Source organism: Camellia sinensis, chromosome 10 (assembly GCF_055761805.1).
Source record: "Camellia sinensis isolate YWXY chromosome 10, ASM5576180v1, whole genome shotgun sequence".
NCBI classification, from domain to species: Eukaryota; Viridiplantae; Streptophyta; class Magnoliopsida; order Ericales; family Theaceae; genus Camellia; species Camellia sinensis.
In genome coordinates, this window is record NC_138970.1 from 153,062,601 (window position 1) to 153,083,867 (window position 21,267).

Consider the following 21,267-nt stretch of genomic DNA (forward strand, 5'->3'; position numbering starts at 1 on the left):
TGAACAACACATGTCTAGAAAGGTAAATGGTGCCAGTTTTGGAATCAAGACATCTGTAACCTTTAGCAAAAGGATGATAGTCTAAGAAAACACACTCAATAGATTTAGGTTGCAATTTGGTAGAAATGTAAGGTTTAAGCCAAGGGAAACACTGACAACCAAACACCTGAAGAATAGAAAAATCTGGGTTGCTTTGAAAGAGAGTTTCAAAAGGAGTTTAGTAGGCCAATTTGGAAAAAGGCAGTCTATTTATAAGATAAGTGGCACAAGCAATGGCATCAAACCAGTAATGGAGAGGGACAAGTGAGTGGTGAAGTAAAGTAATTGCAACTTCAGTGAGGTGTCTGTGCTTCCTTTCAGCCACACCATTCTGAGATGGTGTATAGAGACATGAGTGTTGATGAACAATACCTTCAGACACAGTAAATTGCTTCATTTTATTATTAAAAAACTCTGTGCCACCATCAGTTCTAAGAATTTGAAGGGATGTAGAAAATTGTTTTTCTGCATAAGCTTTGAATTCAAGAAACTTATCATATACTTCACTCTTGTAAGCTAATGGATACAACCATGTGAATCTACTAAAATCATCCACAAAGAGAACATAGTATTTGTAACCAGAAGTGGAAGAAAATGGGCCCCAACCATGTGAATCTACTAAAATCATCCACAAAGAGAACATAGTATTTGTAACCAGAAGTGGAAGAAAATGGGCCCCAAACATCACTGTGTATTAAAGCAAGAGGTTTATTAATAGTGGAATTAGAAAATGAAAAAAGTAATCTGTGACTCTTGGCAACACAACAATTAACACATTCATGAACCTGAACAGAAGCAGGATTTTTAAGATGCAAATGAGGCCTAAGATGCTTGAATTTCAAACTACTAGGATGACCTAACTTATTATGCCATATAGTACTAACAGCAGAAGAACTAGAATGCGCTTGAGATGTGAAACTGGTGTGTGTTGCTGCAGAATGAGGAGTGAGAGCAGGTAAACTGGTGTATGTGGCTGCAGAATGAGGAGTAAGAGCAGGTGAGGTAGCAGTGGAAAAGAAATGGTACAAGCCAAGCAGATTAGAGCCTTTGTGAAGAATTCTCTTCGTAACCTTGTCTTGAATCACAAAATGAGTATCATCAAAACTAATAATGCAATTGTTATCTTGAGCCAATTTGTGAACAGAGACCAGATTAGATGATAAAGAAACTGTATGAAGCCCTTTGTTAAGCTTAAAAAGATGATGAGGAGTGGGAAGAAGACCTTTACCAGTATGTTGTATAGGAATAGAGTTACCATCTCCTATAGTAATCTGATCTGATCCTTGATAGGGCTGATAACAATGTAGTTGGCTAAGATCATTGGTCATATGATCTGTAGCTGCAGAATCCAAGAACCATGGACTTGGTGCAGATGATGAAGATGAAGACATAGAAACATTGGAAGCAGTAACAAAAGCTCTTGATGGTAACTGTGAACTGAAGTTGCCGATGCCAGCAGTCTAAGGCAGAATGACTAGAACCTCCACAAATCTGACAAAATTAATTAAAAACTCTTGATCATTGGCCTTGAAATCTACCATCACCAGAACCTCTGTAAGATCCTCCATATCCTCTATATCCATATCCTCTGTAGGATCCTTGAGTACGACTACCTCTTCCTTCTCTAAAATAAGATCGACCACATGTTTGATTAAAAGACTGAGCTCGTGAATTGTTAGATCCCTTAACTGTAGAAAAAGCTACAGTTGATTCTGCAGATTGTTTATTCTTCGAATCTAAATGAAGAGCCTCAGAACATGGTAAGGAGGAGAGATTATCCATAGTAATAACCTCTGGTCGAGCACAAATTGTGGTGGAAAAAGCATCATACTCTAAAGGAAGACCATTCAGAGTAATGAGGACCAGATCCTCATCATCAATGATAATAGAGGCCAAAGCTAACTGACTAACTATGACCTTGATTTTGGACAGATATTCTTCCATTGTATCTAATTTCTTAGCAACACTATTCAGTTTATTTTTTAATTGACGAACATACGAACGAGATAAAGTCATAGATCGCTTTTGCAGAGATGTCCATACCTTTGAACTGTGATGAAATTACAGAACAGATACATAGATCGATGGTGTAAGAGTTGCAGTGATGCAACTTAACAGATGTGCATCAATCATAGTCCATTGAAGAAATTCGAGATTAGGCACTGAACTCCCTATTGAATCAATGATTGTAGATGAAGGACATGTGATTGAGCCATCAACATAACCAAGAAGATTGGTGGCTCGAAGAACATTCGAGAGTTGAGATTGCCAGATGATGAAATTTGTTCCATCAAGCTTGACCATAACAAAGGATGACAGATTAGAGATCAGTAAAGTCAGATTCGAAGGAAGAGAAGAAGAGAGTGATGTTGCCATTGATCAGTTGCTCGATAGAGCTTCTATAGCTCTGATACCATAAAGAAGTTTGCAATCAAATCTCTTTCATTCTCAATGAATCTAAAGTACATACATCACTTATACTTACATACAATTTAATGACTCTAACAAACTAAAAACCACTATAACTAACTCTTAACTAATTCTACAAAATATCTTTTCAAAATATCTAAGCTGATAGCTGAGGTAGAAGCTGTGATAGAAGCTGTAGCTTGGAGCTGCGACTGCAACCTAAGCTAGTGGAGCTAGCAGCTAAGCTAGCTGGTGGTGTATCTTCAACATCACTTATGCACATCATGTGCCTACTACTACACTTGTGGCCATGAATTTGTCAGTGAATTTTAATTCTTTAAGAAAAATTACAAATTACAAGAGCATTAATTACTATTCTAAAATCTTCATGGAGCCTATAAATATTGGAGTTTGAGTGACCATTTAGAGCACTAAAAAGAGTTGCTAAGAAGATGGAAATGAGGGAGAGAAAAGATTCCCAAGTCCAAAGACCAAAGGGTGGGATGATCACTATGCCCTTCATTTTTGGTAAGTTTTTGTTGTTTTAATAATAAATGCCCTCTTCCTCTTTTTCTACTACTACTGGTTGTTACATTTTGAACTTTCAATATCTTTATTCATCAATATATATACTAATATCGACTCATATATGATTGTATCATTGATTTAATTATTTAAAATCGTGATATTGCTACACCCATCATGGGCCATCAAATCGGTAAGTGAATATCATGGTTTTAAGTAACAGCATGAATGATATTGTAAAACAGTATCAGCCGATATATTAAAAATGACAGTATTAAAAGTCCAAATAAGGGTTCAAATCTCCTCTGGCTTGCTCAGTTCATAGACATAGGGTGGCCTCTGAACTTGGAGTGCTCCAAGTGATTGTTTTGAGATTTGGGGGTTTTGTGTTTGTATTTGTGTTTTATGTTTTGAGTGGTGGATTTTGTGCAGCGAATGAGGTATGTGAGAAGTTGGCTGTGGTGGGATTTGGCACCAATATGTTGAGTTATTTAACACAAGAGCTTCATATGCCATTAACAAAGGCAGCCAACACAAACACAAACTACAGCGGAACTTCAAGCTTGACTCCTCTCCTCGGCGCCTTCATCTCCGACGCCTATGTTGGCCGCTTCTGGACCATCACTGTTGCTTCCATTCTTTATCAGATGGTTAATTCTCTCTCTCTCTCTCTCTCTCTCTCAAGTTTTTAAATTTTGATTTGGATAATTAAAAGCCAAAATATTACGAAACATGAAAATTTATTTTAAATTTCATCTTAAAAATTATTTGTGCAGTGTAAATTTAAAATTAGTGAGATGTAAAATGAATTCACAATGAATCTAACTCATTAATTTTTTATTTTTTTTGAATAATTTGAATTTATAGTATTGCTCTTAAAACATACAAGAAAAAAATTATTAAAAAAAATTGGACTCAAAATTAGAATTATAAAATTTTATTTATTGATGAGACCTACCTTTGAACCGACGTAGAATTGCTTACCTCATGTAAAACTTTGAATGGAATTTCCTAATAATTATATGAAACTTTTGGTGATCTTGTCTCATAGGGGCACACTAGATTGGATAAAGATTATTATTATTTAAGTTGAAAAATTATATTTATTTTTGAATTTTAATGATGTGACAATCAATTATATATTTGAGATAATATTTTTTTATATCTTTCGTAATCATTAATCAATTATATTATTTACACATCATTAAATTTTAAAAAATAGATTTACGAAGTGCACATGTATATCATTTTCTTTAGAGAGATTAATTACAAAGTTGATTAATGTTAAAAGGCCGTTGATAGAGTCGAGTGAAAAAAATATATTCATGTAATCAATTCCATGTGATAAGATTTACAGTTTAATTTGGTTTGATTTGATTAGAGAAATAATATAAATAACATAAATTTGTTTGGTTTGTACCATATACATTTTGATTTAGGCTAGGGATCTTTTCTTTTTAAATGCTTTTGTTTATCTGTCCTAATGTAATCTTAATCATATAATTATATGAGATATAGAGATACGAAAATTAAAAAAAATATAATTAATACATTGAATTTGATAGAACAAAAATCAAGTAACATGATTTGGTCGGTTCAGATATGCACCGTATAAAATCTTATCAATATCTCATATCTTCCAAACATGGTAGTAAAAAACAAAAAAAAATTTTGTCAAGCTTACGTCAAAGTCAAATGTATGTTATTTCCATTTTATTGGACTTCGTTGTTAATTTAAGGAAAAATTATGTGCAGGAAGAATTGAAAAAAAAATAAAAATAAATTTACAAGCATATTTTTTTTGATCAGCAAACAAAGACTTTATTGATTAAAGGGGCACAATACATGCAAAACAAACATCAACAAAGTAGAGAAATGCAAAAAACATCATAGCTAACATCTGCAATCCCAATTAGGTTGGCACCACAAAAGAAGCACAATCATTTGTTAGCACATCACCCAATATTGGTGAGGAACCAATCAAAAGCACCCAAAAAAGAAAAGAAAAAAAGACATTAGAGTAATACACCCAGCAGAACAAGACTATAGCAGCAACATAAGCATAACAGCAGCACCAAACTCTTCTACCTATAAACAACATCTCATGAGCAGAACAAGACTATAGCAGCAAAAAAAGACATAACAGCAGCACCAAACTCATGAGCAGAAGCACACCCCAGCAAACTCCTTTACCTATAAACAACATCTCACCTGATTCAGATTAGCCACAACATCATGCACTATATAATGAATCTCTGGCAGCCCAGACTTGTCCCACAGCCCAACCCTTACTTTCACAATTTCACTACGCTCATCCATATTAGGCTGGCTCCCTTTAAAGACACAATCATTTCTTAACCTCTATACTGACCACAACATTGCAATTGAAACAAGCCTCGAAATCCTTATAATTGACTTCTTAAATTTTGTTCCCAGCCACCATAACAGCACACCATCAACTGTAGCAGGAATGACCCAAGATACTCCCCACCATTGTAGCATAGATGACCAAACCTTCCAAATCTCCGAGCACTGCAATAGAATATGATCCATTGACTCTGTTTCCAGCTTACAGAAAGGGCACAGATTCTCCACATTGCTACTTAAGGCCCCAAACGTCTGTAAAAGACTAATTGTTTTAACCCTCCCCATCCATGCCAACCAGTTCAAAAATTTAGCTTATGGTGGAGTCACACCTCTCCATATCAGTTTAGGAACCTGCGATTTTGGGCCTTGAACCAACTAATACTATTTTCTCATAGATGCCACAGTGAACTGACCTGCAAGAGACGCAGTCCACCTAACTGAGTCTGGCAACTCCTCATTAAGTCTGGGAACATCTCAAGTCAAGACTTGCAGCCTTTGAACCTCCTCTTCCACCCAAGCAAAAAGTGGTCTTGTAAACAATAACCTCCAATTTCCTAAGATATCCCTCCTCTGAAAGAGTTTAGATTCACCTCTTTTTCCATAGATAGTCTAAACAACCTTGGGAACTCTACCTTTAATTGTACATTCAACAGCCACTTATCATGCCAAAAGTCAATCCTACACCCATTTCCAATCACAAGCTTGCAATTAGACTTAAAAAAATCAAATAGCTCAGCGTTAGTCCTTGACACACTCAGAATATCACTCCAAACATTAGATTCTTTACTAGTCCCTTCCATCACTGGTAACCATCTTCCACCAAATATATGAGGTGTAAGCCTATTTGTAATTGGGTGTAAATAATATATTGGTAATTGTTTTTTTTTTTTTCAAGTCATCCCTGCATGTAGTTTCCCTTAATTTAATACAATTTGGGAGTGAAAGAGAAATTGAATACTAACCAAACTGAATTGACCACTTAAGATTAATTAAAATTATTTTTTAATTTATTTTTCATAATATACTATCGGTCTTTATTTTATTTTTTCAAAAATTACACTAACATAAATTAAATTGATTGAAATGTTATATTTTAATATTTTAATATTTAATTCTTTGAATTTTAAATTTAAATAACTAATAATTTACGTTTTATAATAAAAGTTATAGAGTCGGCCATTTATAGAGTAATTATCATTTTTTTTTTCAATTTTTTTTCAATGTAAAATTTTACAAGTTGCTGTAAAAAATTTTAAAATCTCATGTGAATCCTTCATTTACACCAAACCTACAAAAGCCAAATCATGGCATGATGTAAGTTTCAGCTTCTCACAAAACCGAAAGTTTAGTTAGAAGTTAAATTTTTCCTCAACTTCAACCAAATGGAATTGGTAGCTAGTAAGAAAAAAAAAATGTTAAAAAAGAAAAAATTACATTGCATAATAATAAAACTCGAATTCAACATTTTAATTTAATTAAAAACTTACTTTCTTGTAATTTTTTTTTTAAAATTAGGGGCTGACTGGCTTGACAATATCAGCAGTCCTACCACAATTAAGACCTCCTCCATGTAAAGGTGATCATCATCATAATAATCAATCACTCTGCCAAGAAGCCAATGGTGGACAGCTGGCAATCCTCTATGGATCACTCTTCCTATGTGCTTTAGGCGCGGGTGGGTACCGACCCTGTATTGTGGCATTTGGGGCGGACCAATTCGACGAAACGGATCCTAAACAAAAGGTCCAAACATGGACCTTCTTCAATTGGTACTATTTTTGTAATGGGGCTTCAATGCTTGTTGCTGTCACAGTGATTGTCTATATTCAAGACAATGTTGGGTGGGGTTGGGGACTTGGAATTCCCACCATAGCCATGTTTCTTTCTATCATCACCTTTGTTTTCGGGTACCCGATGTATCGGAACCTGGACCCATCCGGTAGCCCGTTTACCCGATTGGTACAAGTTTGTGTGGCTGCTTTTAAGAAGAGAAATTTGGCTAGGGTTTCTGATCCCAAATTGCTCTATGAGAATGATCAACTTGATGCTTCTATTTCTTTGGCAGGAAAGCTTCTACATACTAAACAGATGAAGTAAGTCTCTCTCCTTTTTATTATAATTTCTTAGTGTTAGACATAATTGTAAGAACAATTGATTAAAAAGAAGAAGTTCAAAAAAAAAAAAAAAACAAAAAAAAAATTGATTAAAAAGAAAAGAAAAGAAAAAGATTAGACTTCGTATTTATTTATGGCACATGGTCATTCTAGATTCGATGTCTAGGACAAACCCGGATTGAGCTTAACCCATACACTGCAAAAGAGCTGAATTGAGTTAAGTTTTAGTATGTTTGAGCTTGTTTATTAAAACTTTAACATGTTCGAACTCACTAAAAATTTAACAAACCGAGCTCGAGCCAAATTGACTTAGGTTTGACTCGAATTTTAGCATGTTCACGAGCCTTAACGAACTAAAAAAAATATAAATTCATACTTACCTGTAAGACTAAAGTTACAATAGAAACTTTGATTGTACAATAATATATATAATATATATAAACATACTAAAAAAAATATCAATATCTTACTAAAATAATAATATCTACCGCTAATATTATATAATATATTATGTATAGTTAGCTATGATTTACATATAAATAAATTTAGATATTATTTACATTTATATTATTTAAATATATAAATAACATATTTATCTTACTCTTTATACATATTTTTATATTATTTAATATATAAATAATATATTTATTCTATTATTTAAAAAAATGTTAAATGAGCTAGCTAACAAACCGAGTTTTAGTATGTTTAAACTTGTTTATTAATATTTTAACGAACTTGAGCTCGAATTCAATAAAAATTTAATAAATTGAGCTCGAACAAGCTCTTACTGAGCTGAGCTCGAGCCTGTTCATGAACAGTTCTATTGACTTGCAACTCTATTGGCAAGTATTTTTTTAGGCAAACATTGAAGAAAAAAAATTAAAAAATAAAAATAAATTTAATTCATTAAAAAAATTAAAAAAATTCCAATTCACTCTATAAAGTGAAAAATTCATCTCATTCACATTATTTTTTGCACATTTTTTATTTAAAAAAATGAAAAAAAATTTCTTAATTTTTCTCATCTCATATTTTAATCAATTTTTTTTTGAAAAAAATCACTTTCCGAACAGACTTTAAAAATTGTGGAAAGAGCATCTTCCATATAGATATGCACTATATAATTCCTAAGAAAATATCTACAATATATTGTATTGTACAGATTCACTTTAGGAGCTAATCTGGACTCCACATCAATTTTTTTGATAAATTTTTTGATACTTTTGTATTTTGTGAGTTTTTAACTTTTCTCTTGCCGATTATCTTATATTCAACTTTCACAGAAAGCAAAATATTATGACTTTACTAATATGCATAATTTACGAATAATTTTGCATATTTAAAATTTCTTTCACAGAAAGCAAAATATTATGACTTTACTAATATGCATAATTTACGAATAATTTTGCATATTTAAAATTTATTTATAAGATTTTATATTAAATAACTGAATAACAATATTGGTCACACTACAACAAAAAATACAAATGGCGACTAAAAAAAAATTTTCGTTGCTAAAAGTAGCACTTTCGGCGACAAAAATGGAATTAGTAGCTAAAAGTGAAGACTTTTGGTGACTAAAACAATTTAGTAGCCAAATGTATAGTTATTGACGACTAAAAATCAATTTAGTCGCTGATTATATGGGTTTTAGTGACTAAAGGTTTTTTAGTAGCCAAAAGTGACGGTTTTAGCGACTAAAAAACAGTTTGGTCACCGATTATACGTGTTTGGCGGCTAAAAACAGTTTGGTCACTGAAAGTGAAGCTTTTTGGCTACTAAAAAAAATTTAGTAGCTAAAAACAGGCAATTGGCGACTAAAATTTAGTTTAGCAGCCAAAATGGGACGTTTTTGGCGACTAAAAACAGGTTTAGTCACCAAAACTGGTTATTTTTAGGCGGAACTTATTTTTTTAGCGACTAAAAAATAATTAATAGCCCAAAATTATAGAATTGGCGACTAAATAATGGATTTAGTTTTAGTCGCCAAAAGTGGCCTCAATTTTTTTTTAGTAAATAATTTATTTTTTACATAAATTATATTAAATAAAAATAATTATTTTTATATATATAGTTTTGTATTAATACCGGTCAATACACTATATAACTAATATATGTTGCATTTATATTTATGTGATGGTGTACTGGCATAGTGGGGGAGTGTGTTGCTAAAAGTTTAGAATGTGGAAGGTTGGTGGTTCGAAACTTGGTAACAGCAGAGGGTAATTTTTTTTTTTTTCCTGAAATATGCTTTTGGCGACTAAAATGTGTTGTCGCCAAAAGATTGACTATTGGCGACGAAAAACTTAGTCTGCAAATGTATAAATAAAAAAAAATAATTCACTATTGGCGACTAAAAGATTAGTCGCTAAATGTATACTTTTTAAATATGCAATTGACTATTGGCGACAAAAGCTTTGGTCGCTGAAGGCCTGTTTTTTGCCGACTAAAACATTTTTAGTCGCCAATACCTCCGGCGACCATGTATTCACGACAAAATCGGCGACTAAAATATTTAGTCGGAGAAAGTGAAAAGTCGACTTTTGATAACTAAAAAAAGACTTTTGACGATTAAAAATTTAGTCGTCAAAAATACTTTTTCTTGTAGTGTCAGTTATAATTTTTGGTCCTTAAAAAAATCATGTGTATCTATATATATTACATAATAAATTAAGTAAAATGTTCGAAACTACCAAAGCAATGATAAATTCACTCACAAAACTCATAATTACAACCTCATACTCTTACTCCAAAAAAAAAAAAAAAAATTTGTTACTTTCGGCGCATAAAGTCATCTTTTCTATTGTGTGGTTTAAAATTTTTTGTTTTCGTGTGACAAGTTGAAAACAAAAACAAAGAAAACCCACGTGTAATCCAAAAGAGGAAATAAAAAATCTTAGATGTAAATTTTAGAAAATATTACACTTTCATTAATTTTGAATAATTTCAAAGTTATCCTTTTCATTATCACGTTGGAACAGAAACATCAGACAAGTGTAAACGGAGACCACTCCAATTGTGGTTTTAATATATCATTATCATCAAACCCAATCAGTCTTCTCATTAATAAAGACACTATCTGGTGTTTGAAAAGTTGTTATTTTAATAGGTTATTTTAATTTTTAGTTATTTTAGAAAGTTAAAATTTTTATGTTTGAGAAGATAGTTAAATTTTTTTTATAGTTGGATGTGATGTTTGTGAGATAAAAAGTGAAATGATTATAGATTTGATGTGACATTTTGTCTTATTAACTATTTTAGTCTATTTTTTCTTTAGTGCTATTTCAACCAAAAAAATTAAAAAAATTGCTTCCCAAACACTCCCTATATATCCAGTGGCGGAGGCATCATAGGCCCCCGGTTTTGGGAATTTTTTTTTAAACATAAAGAAAATATTTTAAATAAAAAAAAATTTTAAAAATATTATTTAAAGTAAAATGTCAATGACATTTTAAAATTATGAGAATAATAATGATTATTTTGATTGAAAATAAAGAAATTATGATAAGTCATATTAGTATTTATGAAAATTTTAATATAATGGTAATGTCTATCACTATTGACATGCAAACATAATTAATTTCAATGAAGATATGAAATTTATTAGATTGTTAGTTACATTTGACATGTGGAGTTTATCCTCCATGTGTTTCTTTCCATTCATAATTAAAATGACCACTATATAAATTATAATCAAGCAACATATCTTCAATTATAAAAAACAAAAAAAAAGAAAAGAAAATTACAATAAATTAATATCTGAATGAGTCATAACTAACTATTACTTGATATATAGTCATAACCAAAATAACAAACCACAAAAAGTTATAACTAAATTTTATCTAACATTATAATGTGTTATAACTAAAAACCACAAATATCATAATTGCGACATATGATAGACACTTTTATTGTAGTATGTTTTATAAAATTTCTCTACTAAAATATATCATTTCTATCTCAACTTATCTTCTTTTTTAAATTTCCAATCCACTTATAAAATAGTTATTCCCCAATATTTGCATAAAATTTAATCTCAATTCCTTTAATTTAAAATTCACATTTATCCAAATGAACTCTTAATATTTAAGTTTAGTAATATCTCATTGTTGTTTATTATAAAAAAAAAGTTAATGTTGTCATTAATTTGTGCCCCTCTCCACTGAATTCATGGCTACGCCACTGTATATATCTATAATTTATATTTAAAGTTTGATTCAAAATATAAATGTAAATTATATTGATAGTCTCTGTATTTTGTCTATTGTATTATTTTAGTCTTTGTCATTTTAATTAATTTAATTTTAACCCTTAATTTTTTGATATTTTGTTAATTTAATCCAATTAATAACACGGATTAGAGTTTTCGAAGAAAAAATGTCACTGAGTTAGTTGAAATTAACTTAGTAAGTTGAACAAATTTATAATTTTGCATATAAAACCATGACATATGTCACTTATGTTAGCATTTTGTATCAAAAAATTAAATAATCAATTAAAACAAAATCATAAATTTATAATTAAAATCGAGTCTGTTAAAATTTCAAAAATCAAAATGACAAAAATGTCAAAGTATAATTTATCTAAAATTTAAGTATATAACTCAAAATTAATCTACATATGAATCTCACAATATATTATTTGAACCTTAAACTCTTCATTTATATTCTGATATAAAATTCCGAGTTGTTAGACTTCTGTTATTAATAAATCATTTGCACAAGCATAAACATATATACTTGTGACTTTGCACATGTAACATGCCATAGGGTTATTGTAAGTGGACCATGCCAACCACACATAATCTTCTCATGCATGCATGTGGGCCCATATATATAATAATTATAAGGATACAAAAGTAATCATAGAATTAATCATGAAAATGACAATAGATACACACAACAGATGATGAGATGAGATTGACTCAATAATCAAAAGATGATTGTACTACAAAGAGTTGATCCAAATATAGTATTTTACAAATATTTTTTTTATTAATTTTGTAATTAGTTATTCATGTAATTATTATAGAATCTGATTAATTAATGTCTTAATGGACATGTTTGTTTAACAGATTATGTTAGATATAATTATAAGTATCATGAAATTGAGTAATAAGATTATCAGTATAATGGTGTTAAATTAAAAATATAAGACAAAATACATTTATTTACGTACTAATTGAATTTACAAAATTATATTAAAAAAAAAGAGAAAAGAAAAGAAAATAAAAGAAAAGAAAAGAAGAAGTAAGTGAGGCAAAATTGTCCACCAATCCATAGGTTGGGATTAGCAATCCCACCACGGGGGGTGAGGATTGATAGTCCATGAGATTGTTAATCGCATGTCATGTTTTTTTTTTCAAACAAAAACACAGTTTAGAATCCATATAGATTATTAATCTAAGGTTTGTTTTGAGAACTACGAAAAACTTCAATTTATTGATTTTTTTTTATTTTTTTTAAACGTATAAAAAAAATAAAAAGATAATATGATTCAAATAAATCAATAAGCTAATAAGTTGATTTTTTTTTTCATATTCTCAAAAAAGGTCTAATTTCTCTCTCTAAACTCCCAATCAAACATAGCAAAAGTATTTGTTAACAAAATTTAAATTAATTATATATTTCTTTATTAAACACACTATGAACAAAAAATTAAAATTTTATAGACCAAAATTTAGAGACAAATTAATTTTTAAGGACCAAATATTTTTTTGCAAAAAATGTCATTATTATATTTTTAACAACGAAAATTGAATATTAATGATGAGTTATTATCCTTTTAGGATCAAATTTTTTATCTTAAAAAATAAACAATTTTGAGACTAAATTATTTTGTTATTAAAAGTCAATCTATTAATGACATTTTTTAAATTTTGTTGCTAAAAACCTAATGTTAGGTTTTATTTCTTGGCAATCCCGTTTGACAAAACTCCTTTGAGTTGTAATTTTATTCGCATTTTTATTTCAGTGAGGCTATGAGTTGTTAGATGCGAATCCAACCCGAATCAAGCATTTCAGAGAAGTTTGTGATGATAAAGCTTTCAAGATTGCCACTTCGCTGATTATGACGGGGATCGAGCTGCCCGGTCAGCTCGCGGGGGTCCAGGGGGCAGCGCCCCTTGGCGGGTCCGGGGCAGCGCCACGGCGGGGTCGAGGGGCAGCGCCCCCGAAGCAAAATGCAAAAATGCATTCAAAGTTGCCTGTCCGATCATGTTATATTTTTCCAGTTTTTCCATTTTTGGCCTTCCCGCTCGAGCGGGGAAAGTGACGCTCGAGCGAGGATTGGAAGCTCTCAGCATCTCTGCAGTCGCCTGTAAAAATACTGGAATGTGTGATTTTACGCTCGAGCGGATTCTCCTACGCTCGAGCGCATCTCAGTTTGTTCGCACGTAGTTTTTGGTCAGTCCGCTCGAGCGGGCTGTGTTGAGCTCGAGCGGAGATCGCGGGACAGATTCTATAAATTCGCGTGTTGGGTCAGATTTTAGGATTACTTCTCCAGATCTTCTTTTTGGTTTCTAGGGTTTATATCTGGAGATACTTTGGGAGTTTTCTTTGATGTTTTATTAAGTATTCAACTCATGTTCTAAAGAGAGTACATCAAAGGTTGTGTTTTGTTCTACAAAAGAGAGTGTTGTTCTTCAGTTGTGTATTCTGAAGAATTCGAGCCTGAAGCTGTGGTGGAATCCAGAGTGGCTCATCAGAAAGACAATTCCGTGGTGAAGAGGGGGTTGGAAGAGGCACTTAAAGGTTGGTTCAATTAGGCGTTGTGGATTCGCTAGGTAATTGAGAGTATACCTGTGTAATTCCTTTAATTCTTCTTAGTGGATTGTCTTGTGGCTGTTGCCCGTGGTTTTTTGATCACAGTTGGAGGTGTCCAATTGTGGTTTTTTCCACGTTAAATCGTTGTGTCTGATTGTTTGATTGTTTGATTGGTATTGTTATACTCTGCTTAAAATTGATACATAATCACAAATCAACATCTAGGGGATTTCTAGATTTTTCACCTAATTTTTTACTTTTGGATACGATCTTTTAGCGACTATCTTCACGATGATAAAAATTGATCTCTAAATGACTTTTGTAACAAAATTTTCACTTTTAGAGACCAAAAAATTTAGTTTCTAAAACTCTTATATGTTGTAGTAGAAACTGATGTATAAATATTTTAAATTTCTTAACAAATTACTAAAAAATTCATTATTATACATATAATTGTCTCTATTTCTTGTGTTTGGGTAATGAATAATTTCTCTTTCCTCGAAGTTGCTTTTATGCTAACCAACGAAAAGTTGCGTCTTCTAGTCATTATAGGTCATACTCACAAGCCACTGGAAGAGAAACATGTCATTTTGAAAATATCAGCAGCCCAGGCTGGAAAAAGCTCTGATTAAGCTGACTTCGTATGGGTTGGTTTGGGGTGCGTTAAAAAAGTATACTTTTTATCTTTTTACGAAAAGAGTAAAAAGATGTACAGAAAAGTAGAGAGGTGATGTGATGAAAAAAAAATAAAAAGATAAAAAGATGAATTATATAGTATACCCCAAACCAACCCATAGTCATCCAAAATTTAGCAAACCAAACATACAAATTGAGATTGTTTCTATTCTCATATTATGTCCTATCTGATCCTCCCTACATCATCTTGTAGTTGAATTTTCACCATAAAATTCAATCTAATCAGATCACACCAATCCACATGATCAAAGGTTAACACTCCCTATCGTATGACTCGAATAGACAAAAAAAACTTAAGTTTGGTTTAATTTTAGAATTATGATTTGAATGTGAAATTATAATTTAAGTGTGGAATTGTCAGTTGAGTTTTGAAAAGAAAAAAATTTTTTAGTTATAAGTTTTGAAAAGAGTTTTAAGTTTTTGAATTTTGAAAAGAGTTTTGAGTTGTGTTTTGAATTTTGAGTTTTAAGTTGTATTTTAAATTTTTTTGAATTTATTTTTTCAAAATATTAAAAAATGTTTAAGAAAATTTTAATTTTTTATTTTAAATATATAATTTTTTTAATTTAAATATTTTAATTTATTTAATATTTTAAACTCAAAATATAATTCCACATTCAAATTATAACCAAATACATAACGCAAAACTCAATTAAAAAATTATTTTCAAAACTCATAACCAAACACATAAATCAAAACTCAATTCAAAAACTCTTTTTAAAATTTATAACCAAACTCTTTCCAAAACTCTTTCCAAAATTCTATTTAATTGTTAAGCTGACAACATTCTGCATATATCACATTTTGATAATTTTAATTGTTTATTTTGAGTCACTAAAATTAAACACATATCACATTTTGATAATTTTATTCATAATCATACTATGCCAAAGCCTAACACGCATTAGTTTCCCATTAATTTGATGCCCTTTTCTCAATATTTTCTAGTGATTTTTATATTTTATTGATAACAAAAAATTTAATTAGAGAAGATTTGATGACATGACACGTGTACGTAGCTTCTTTGTTTTTTTTGTTTTTTTTTTTTTTGTCCTCTACATGTGAATAAAATAAATTTATTGGAGAGCTGATTGTACATTCACTCATCCACAAACTACCAACATCTGTTGAAGATTGGATTACATTATCCTGGTTTTAGTTTTTTCTCTCAATTTCATGTGGATAAACTTTTTTCATTTAAAAAACTTTTTATATTTGATTTTTTTAAAGTACCATAGATCGATATTTCTACATTCTGAACCTCAGTTAGGATTTTTGCTTTCTTTAAATGGGAGATTCTCTTCTGTCTATATAGTTGATTGGAATGTCAAATTTGGGTCTCTAGGTTTGAACATATAGGTACATTTTTTATAATTTTAGTGGTATATTTTGTAGGTCATGTATCATTTATATATATATACATATATGTATATCATTTATAAAAAAATTCGAATTGATTTTATAATCATAATCATATAATTTTATTTTATTTGTCTCAAAAGATAGATGATAAATATGATTTGAAAAGTAAGATTTCTATTTATTTATTTTAATAGATATGATAAAATTATGTGATAATGATTATCAATTTAACCTTTTTGTATATGAACTACACAAGAATCTATAAGATAAATAATTCAGATTATCATAATGTCATAATGAAATCCGTCTAAGTCTTAAGAGCCCAAAATGAACAAAAACCTGAACAATTTTTTTTTAGAAATGCTATGTGCCTATAAAAATATTAAAAAATGGTTCAAAATTCAAATGCAGAGTGTAAATTTTAAATTTAGTATAGTATAGACCTACAAGCTGAAAAATTAACCCTTTCTCTTCCTATATTGGTATGCAGATTTTTGGACAAGGTAGCCACTGTGACCGAAGAAGACGACCTAAAATCACCCAACCTATGGAGGCTAAACACTGTCCACCGTGTCGAAGAACTAAAATCAATGATTCGAATGGGACCTATATGGGCTACCGGAATCATCTTCATCACCGCCTACTCCCAACAAACCACCTTCTCCCTCCAACAAGCCAAAACCATGGACAGGCACCTCACATCCTCCTTCCAAATCCCCGCTGGTTCCATGACCGTCTTCACCTTCACCTCTATGCTTGCCACCACCGCCTTCTACGACCGCCTTTTTGTCCCTTTCATCCGTACTTTCACCGGCATTGATCGTGGCATCACCTTCCTACAAAGGTTGATAAAAAAGTTTCTTATGAGTGAAAAAAGTTAACTTGACATTTGACTTTTTTTTAACTAATAATAATTTTGGGTTTTTTAGCCTTTTTCTAACCATAAAGTAGGCTTAATTTGCACATCCCAAATATCCTTGTATTAGTTTTTTAGGCAATTTTCGTTCATAACTCATTCATACATTTCTGATAGATGTGAACACTAGATGAGGAAGATTATTAATATATAGATTATATCTTAAAACCGTTGCACTCCAATTATACCTTTACTGAGGGAAAAACGACTTTAAAACAATGATTTTATGCCTCTCAATCTCAAAAGTCAACTCTTTCTTATTTTATGTTATTTTACATGCATTCTTATTTTAATTGTTTTATATCTCTTAATTCATTTTTCATTGAATAAAATTGTATTGTTGCTTAATATTTTTCTGTTATTTTACATGCATTCTTATTTTAATTGTTTTATACCTCTTAATTCATTTTTCACTGAACAAAATTGTATTGGTGATTAATATTTTCCGAACAGGATGGGCATTGGTTTCGTCATTTCAATCCTCGCCACCCTAGTCGCTGGCTTTGTCGAAGTGAGGCGAAAACATGTGGCTTCAGCCTATGGCCTCATCGACAACCCTAAGGCCACCATACCCATCTCTATCTTCTGGCTCGTGCCGCAATACGGCCTCTATGGTGTGGCTGAGGCCTTCATGTCCATTGGACACATGGAGTTTTTGTACGATCAAGCGCCAGAGAGCATGAGGAGCACCGCCATGGCTCTTTTCTGGTCCGCGAATTCGTTGGGGCATTATTTAAGTACCCTTTTGGTTACTGTGGTGCATAAGTTGAGTGCTGGTCCTGGCGGATCAAACTGGCTTCCAGACTACAATTTGAATGAAGGGAAGTTGGAGTATTTTTACTGGTTGATTACAGTGATACAAATTATTAACCTTGTGTACTACGTGTTTTGCGCGAAATTTTATACTTTCAAGCCGGTTGAGATTCATAGGAAGGAAGAAGGTGAATCCACTAGAGATGCAGTTGAGCTTGCTAGCCATGTTTAGTTGCATTTTAAGCTTTGGACAAGTTTAGTTTCTTTTCCTTTCACTATAGCTTGACTTTATTTTCTATAGTAGACAAGCTTGTAGAGATGGACCAAACTGTATTTTATAATGATACTGGTGTGGGTGCACATATGATGCGCATACAAAGATCTATAGTTTATGAATAAAGTGTTATATATGATTCCCCACAAGTAAATCAATCAATGGGAATAAAAACTAATGCGAAAAAATTAAATCAATAGCAACACAAGAATTTTACGTGGTTCCCTCAATGTGAGGTATGTTCACGGAATCGAAATCTGATTCCACTATCAACCGTAAAGTTTTCAAACGATTACAAACGAGACACGAATGGTCTCACAAACCACCCTTAGGTAAATTTCAAATAATCACAAATAAATAAGAGGAAAAACATCACCAAATAGATGAACAAAAGTCTTCAAAACAAAGTTGTAAAAGACCCAAATTAACTTCACCAAATCATCCAACTATGAAGCCGAAGCCGAAACCAAAGCACACTAACTCAAATTTAATTCCACCGAATTGGTTTTCCAATATTGTAGCAGCCGCACAGCACCTCTCCTTTGGAAAAACAATACCAAATATATATATATATATATATATATATATAATTGATTCTTGGGTTATGTTATCAAAATCCTAATTATTATCAAACTGAATTAGGCCTCTAAAAGTTAGATATAATATATTAAAATATATTATAACTAACACCAAACCAAACTAAACTCTTTTAATAAACCAATTGGGTCTCACACTCCAAATAAAGAGATATACCCAACAATTTTTCCCTACCAACTTAGGTGGAGACATCAATCATACCCGCCAAAGTTTGACACTTTAAATGTTTGTCCCTCGACAAAGTAGTCAACATATCCGAAATATTATTATCTGTGTTAACCTTTTTGAGTTGCAATAATTTCGAATCTAACACATCACGAATCCAATGGTATCTCACATCAATGTGTTTTGATTTCGAATGAAAAGTGAAATTTTTACTCAAATGGATAGCACTTTGACTATCACAATAAAGCACATACCTTTCTTGCTTCAAACCCAATTCTTACAAAAATTTCTTCAACCATAACTCTTCTTTCCAAGCTTCCGTAATGGCAATAAATTCAGCTTCGGTAGTTGAGAGAGCAACATATTTTTGTAATTTAGATTGCCACGTCACAGTTTCCCCTGCAAAAGTTATCAAATATCCTGAAGTAGATTTCCTAGAATCAACATTACCAATCATGTCAGAATCCGTGAACCCATCAAGCATCGGCTTACCATCCCCAAAACACAAACACACCTTCGAAGTCCCTCGAAGATACCTTAGAATCCATTTTACCGCTGCCCAATGTTCTTTACTCGAATTAGAGAGAAACCGACTCACTACAGCAACGGCGTGAGCAATATCCAGCCTTGTACAAATCATGGCGTACATCAAAGAACCAACTGCTGAAGCATAAGGAATTTTCAACATCTCTTCCTTGTCTTTGTCACTTGTAGGACATTGATTCGAACTAAGCTTGAAGTGACCCGCAAGTGGACAACAAACCGACTTTGCTTTATCCATGTTGAACCTCTCAAGAACTTTTTCAATGTAGCTTTCTTGAGAAAATCAAATCAGCCCCTCTTTGCGATAACAAACAATTTTCATACCAAGTATTTGCTTTGCCGATCCCAAATCTTTTATAGCAAAAGACTTGCTCAACTCCAATTTTAACCTGTTGATCATGGTAGAAACTTGACCCACAATTAATATGTCATCAACATAAAGCAAAAGAATAATAAATTTGTCATCCGAAAATTTTTTTACAAACACACAATGGTCCGAAGTGGTTTTAGAAAAAACCATTATTTATCATGAAATAGTCAAATTTTTTGTGCCATTGCCGCAGGACTTGCTTGAGGCCATATAAACTTTTTTTCAATTTGCAAACAAATTTCTCTTTCCCTTTCTCTACAAAACCTTCTGATTGCTCCATGTAAATTTCTTTTTCAAGGTCACCATGAAGAAATGCGGTCTTCACATCAAGTTGTTCAACTTCAAGGTTAATAGTTGCAGCTATGCCAAGTACAACCCGAATAGAAGACATCTTCACAACTAGTGAGAAAATCTCATCAAAGTCAATATTTTTCTTTTGCCCAAAGCCTTTCACAACAAGACGTGCTTTGTATCTCAAATTCTTGCCATCATTTTTTAATTAGAAAACCCACTTATTTTTCAGAATTTTCCTCCCCTTAGGCAACTTTACTAAATCATAAGTGTGATTTTCAAGTAAGGAATTCATCTCCTCTTTCATAGCCTTTTTCCAGTCATCTTTCTTTGCATGCTCAATTGCTTCTTGGTAGCTCTCAAACTCTCCTTGATCGGAAATCAACACAAATTCATTGGGAGGATGCTTTCTCGAAGGTTATCGGTCCCTTGTAGATTTCGTCAACTCAAGTTGTGGTGACGATTCTAGAGTTGGATGCTCTTCCTCAATTTCTAGCTCAAGTTCATTAGGGTTAGTATCATCCTCCACATCTTCAATCGATGGCTGCACATCTCCCCCATTTTCATCATCAACTGAAGATGAAGGAGATGGATCCATGTCAATGAGATAATTTCTTTTTGGCTCCAATTGATCACCTTTACCAAAGTCTTCAATTGTTTGGTCTTCAAGAAACACAACATCACGGCTTCGAATGACTTTCTTGTCGATCGGATCCCACAATCTATACTCGAATTCATCACGCCCATAGCCAAGAAAAATACGTTGTTTTGACTTACTATCAAGCTTAAACCTCTCATCCTTTGGAATGTGAACAAAAGCTTGGCAACCAAACACTCTCAACTGCTCATAAGACACATCTTTCCCGGTCTAAACTCTTTTTGGAACATCACCATTCAAAGGATAAGAAGGAGACAAATTGATCACGTCAATCGCTGTCCTCAATGTCTCACCCCAAAAGGATCTTGGTAATTTAGCATGTGAAAACATACACTTTGTTCTTTTCATAATGGTGTTGTTCATCCTCTCGACAACGCCATTTTGTTGAGAAGTCTTCTTAACTGTCTTTTGGTGCCGAATACCT

The 21,267-nt window shown here is 31.9% G+C and overlaps 1 protein-coding gene across 1 annotated transcript; it reads left to right on the forward strand.

Annotated features, from left to right (window-relative positions):
• Positions 1 to 2,802: 2,802 nt before the first annotated feature.
• Positions 2,803 to 18,416, forward strand: LOC114304104 (protein NRT1/ PTR FAMILY 3.1-like). The gene is made up of 5 exons (XM_082892614.1): positions 2,803 to 2,976; positions 3,406 to 3,623; positions 6,856 to 7,433; positions 16,767 to 17,120; positions 17,646 to 18,416. Exons 1-5 carry the CDS (start codon positions 2,901 to 2,903, stop codon positions 18,175 to 18,177), a joined length of 1,758 nt encoding a protein of 585 aa, XP_082748740.1. The 5' UTR covers positions 2,803 to 2,900; the 3' UTR covers positions 18,178 to 18,416.
• Positions 18,417 to 21,267: the final 2,851 nt, after the last annotated feature.